This window comes from Lactuca saligna, chromosome 7 (genome assembly GCF_052625555.1).
Source record: "Lactuca saligna cultivar CGN05327 chromosome 7, ASM5262555v1, whole genome shotgun sequence".
NCBI lineage: Eukaryota > Viridiplantae > Streptophyta > Magnoliopsida > Asterales > Asteraceae > Lactuca > Lactuca saligna.
This window is the reverse complement of record NC_136423.1, coordinates 36,433,492-36,437,467: the sequence shown is the minus strand read 5'-3', so window position 1 is coordinate 36,437,467 and position 3,976 is coordinate 36,433,492. Positions and strand designations below refer to the sequence as shown.

The window sequence follows — 3,976 nt, the reverse complement described above, 5'->3', positions numbered from 1 at the left end:
AATATTTTTATACATTTAAAAATGTATTAAAATGTATAAAATATTTTTATACATTTAAAAATGTATAAAATATTTTTATACATTTAAAAATGTATGTATAAAATATTTTTATACAATTAAAAATGTAATAATAATAATAATAATAATAATAATAATAATAATAATAATAACAACACAACAACAACAACAACAATAACAACAACAACAATCAATGTAAGGGTAAATCCGAACATTTTTGAAAAACTTAAGGGTAAATCCAAACATTTTTGAAAATTCAAGGGTTTTAATGGCATTAGGTAACCGTTAGGTTACCTGGAAACCGCTACAAGGGTAAAAATGAACAAATTAAACAAAACTTCGAGTTTTACCGGACATAAAGCACGTCCAAGTGTAAAAACGATATTTTTGTAAAAACTTATGGGCTTTTATGTCATTTTCCTTATTGTTTATTCTAACCACGATAAGTTAATTTTAGATGTTCGGATAGAATTCCTTAAAAATCAGCTTATTGTGGTAGTGATAAGCTAAATCAATTGATTTTAATAAGAACTAGATCTGAGACCCGTGCATTATAAAGGTTTATTAAAAATAAAATTTTTATATCAATATATAAATATGAAATATTTTATAATGTAATACTTTATATAACATAATGCAATCTTCTGAAAATTTGCAAAAGAAACTAAATCGTTTGAACTTTGAAGTATTTATGAGAATTTATTACCAAATTAATAGGATAATTTTATTTCTTTATAGAACCTATTACAATTTTATGAAATTTTATTTTAAGAAAATAGAAATCACTAAAAAATTATAAGTGGAAAATAAAATTTCTAAATTTTTTACAAAACAACAAGTATCAAAATGAAAATGAAAAAAAGATGATATGGGATTAAAAAAAAAAACTTCTTTTAATTATAATACACTTAATCTAATCTCACCACAAATAATAATAATAATGTAGTTATGTAGATTGCAACGATCTGTTCGTTGAGATGGGATGAAAGCAGCAGTTCCAATTTGTATGAATGACGAGGTTACTGTCCACAACCTTCCGATCCATCAAACCACATTCTCAGCTTCCAAAATCACCTTCAACAAGACTTCCATCTTCATCGCCATCATCATCAAACTCCAATCCCTCGCCGTCGGTGGCCTCAAAGCAACCTAATTGGTCGGTGTATCTAATCTTATCGACTAATCCACCGATCAAAACTTACGTTGGCGTCACCACCAATTTTTCTCGCCGGTAAACCCCCATTCTATCTGTCTTTATGCTCTGTGGTTTGCTTATATCTGAAAAACTGCAAAATTGAAGAAATTCCGTAGATTTCCACCCTTTCTTCACTTCTGGTAAAAAAAAAGTCCGATTACGAAGTTTAGGCACCCTAATGGTGGGTTTTGATCTCCTAATCTCTGGGGTTATCAATATGATTTGGAAATGTAGGAATAATTTGGAAACGAATGGAATTATAAAAACAGGGATCTTGATTTTTTTTTTTTAAAGTTTCATTAGGGATTAAAGGTTCAGGGAGAAGGAGGAATCATATTACCCTTTGATTACACTTCAAGGGAAATCCATGTATATATGTATAACTTGCACTGTTTTATTTCTTTTCACAGCAACCCAACCAATTATGACCTAAATCAGGACAATTGTTCTTCTGTATATGTTCATTTTTTTTTACTTAATGCATATGCGAATTAATGAGACAAGATTAGAACTTTATTGCTCAGGATTCCCTAAACTTCAACTTGCTATCTTGAACACATATTTAACTATGTAATCATCTTTAGCTTCAACTAGTGATTTCTTGGCATAATCTATTCTCAATCTTTCGTTTGTGCAAAAAGAATGAAATATTGTTGCAAAAATAAAGCATTTAAACTGGTTACAATGTATATTTAGGGGCATACAATTCAACCATCTTGTTTAGTAAAATTTTGCTTATTTGACCTCCTTTTTGCAGCTTGAAACAACATAATGGTGAATTAAAAGGTGGTGCAAAAGCATCACAAGCTGGAAGACCTTGGATTTGTGCATGCCTTATTCAAGGTTTTGAGAGTAAAAGTGAAGGTAAGCTTCTAATCTATTATGATATTCTTTTATACTATTATGCATTTGGTCCTTTTGTCTTCTTGAGCATCTTCGATAGGAGGTTGTTACATAATTTTTTACTATTTCATTTAGAGTCTTTCGATAGGTTATTACCATTGGAATAATATATTTGTCTTTTGAATATTTATTGTTTCTTGATCTTGACTAATGGATCTATCTTATTAAATATACAAAATAAAAATGAGTGTATCTTTGAAGAGGTATATCATTAAAAAGCGTTTGTCAAAACAATAGTGACACCAATAAAAGTTGTTATCAATTAATTTTTTTGAAGTGTCATATACGTTTTTAGTCATTTAAGTTTTAAAGGTCAAGTTATCTTTCCTTTAAAAAATTAGATGAGTAGCCGTAAAAAAATGGTAAACCACATCATCTGATCTTTATAAACCATTTTAGATAGATAAAGATAAATTAGTTACATTTTAGAAAAAAAAAAGTTTTAAAAAGGTTTATGTATAAGAAAGATTTGTGATAGATTAATTTGGTTATAATTTATTAATAACTAGTTAAAAAAGTAATATGCCAATTGTTTAAATATTTCTAAAAGTATACTTAAGCAATTGGATCATTATGTTAATAAATCATCTTTATAATCATATTTTATATATTAGTTATTCATAAAATTAAAAAAAACATTGGTACTATGCATCCTTTTGTTGTGTTGTAGCATGCAAGTTTGAGTTTAGATGGAAGAACATATCACGTAAAATGGGGCGTAAAAGGAACTTAAAGGATGAGGGAGGGCTTCATTTGTTGCAACATAGAAATGCAGCATTAGAGAAGGTGAAAGGTTCAACCAATTGCAACCACTTAGAATTTGATTGGAAGCTACAACCCATATAATCTTTCTTTTTTCTTTACCTTATAATTCTTGAGTTCCATCATTTAAATTCTTATGTGTTGTAATATATGTTAATGTTTAATTTGTTGCATTCATTGTCTTGAAACTAGAAAGGGTCTGTGGCATAGCGGTATAAGGAGTGTTTGTAAGGTATCCTTCTGCCAATTGGTTGAGGGTGTAGAATGTATATTATGAACAGATTTGAAGAATAGAGGGTGTAAGTTAGCAACAACTTATTATTTTCATATTCCATTACTAATTTAAGGTTGTTACTAACCTATTATATTAGATACAAACAAAATTATCATTTCTTACCTTTACCATTTAGGCATTGTACTTTTAATTTGGATATCTTACTTTTAATTGGGGAATTATACTTCTAATTCTAGCGATTACACTTTTATTCTAGATATCATATATGAAGATTTATCCATTGGCATCTTTTAAATACTAAATGAAAGTACTAGTTTTTTAATCAAAATAAAAACATTAAGTAGATAAAATAAAATAAAAACAAACAATGAAAAAAATTTATTGAACATTCAAATAGTTTTAAAACTCATTCTACCTCTAGCATCTTTAGTATCATAATGCAACTTTAAAACATTAATGATACTTAAAATACTTCCCAACTAATATGATAATGAATGTTGCATCATCATAAGGACAATCGTTGACAAAAAAAAGAAAAAAAAAAAAAAAAAAAAAAAAAAAACATGTATGAAAAGCTTATGTGCAGCTTGCCGATCTTGATTAACAATCGTTTTTGTATTACTAACACCTGTGTGTGCTCTTGATTGACAATGTTTTGAACAACATTAAAGAACGTTGTAATAACATCCAATCATCCGGATCATAGTTTGTTAAAAAATCCATCTTTGTGATGTTAAAAAGTATAAAAAAGAGAATGAAGTTATGTATGCAAGTGGGGTAAAATGTAGTGTTGTATTTTTAGGGGTAAAATGTGTTTAAATTTTGAAAAAAAAAATACATGTTAAGGTTGTAGTCGTTATCGG

At 27.9% G+C, this 3,976-nt stretch overlaps 1 protein-coding gene across 1 annotated transcript; it reads left to right on the top strand.

Annotated features, from left to right (window-relative positions):
- The first annotated feature begins 959 nt into the window (after window positions 1–959).
- Window positions 960–3,192, top strand: LOC145007590 (Excinuclease ABC, C subunit, N-terminal). Its single transcript, XM_078966501.1, has 3 exons — window positions 960–1,249; window positions 1,971–2,077; window positions 2,787–3,192. The coding sequence occupies exons 1-3, from the start codon at window positions 1,029–1,031 to the stop codon at window positions 2,960–2,962; spliced, it is 504 nt and encodes a 167-aa protein (XP_078822627.1). The 5' UTR covers window positions 960–1,028; the 3' UTR covers window positions 2,963–3,192.
- The last annotated feature ends 784 nt before the right edge of the window (window positions 3,193–3,976 follow it).

Bases quoted from the DNA above. Each gene is read 5' to 3' on its own strand.
- LOC145007590 (XM_078966501.1), top strand. From the start codon at position 1,029: ATGACGAGGTTACTGTCCACAACCTTCCGATCCATCAAACCACATTCT. The intron at 1,250-1,970 runs GTAAACCCCCAT...TCCTTTTTGCAG, and splicing joins ACCACCAATTTTTCTCGCCG to CTTGAAACAACATAATGGTG. The intron at 2,078-2,786 runs GTAAGCTTCTAA...GTTGTGTTGTAG, and splicing joins TTTTGAGAGTAAAAGTGAAG to CATGCAAGTTTGAGTTTAGA.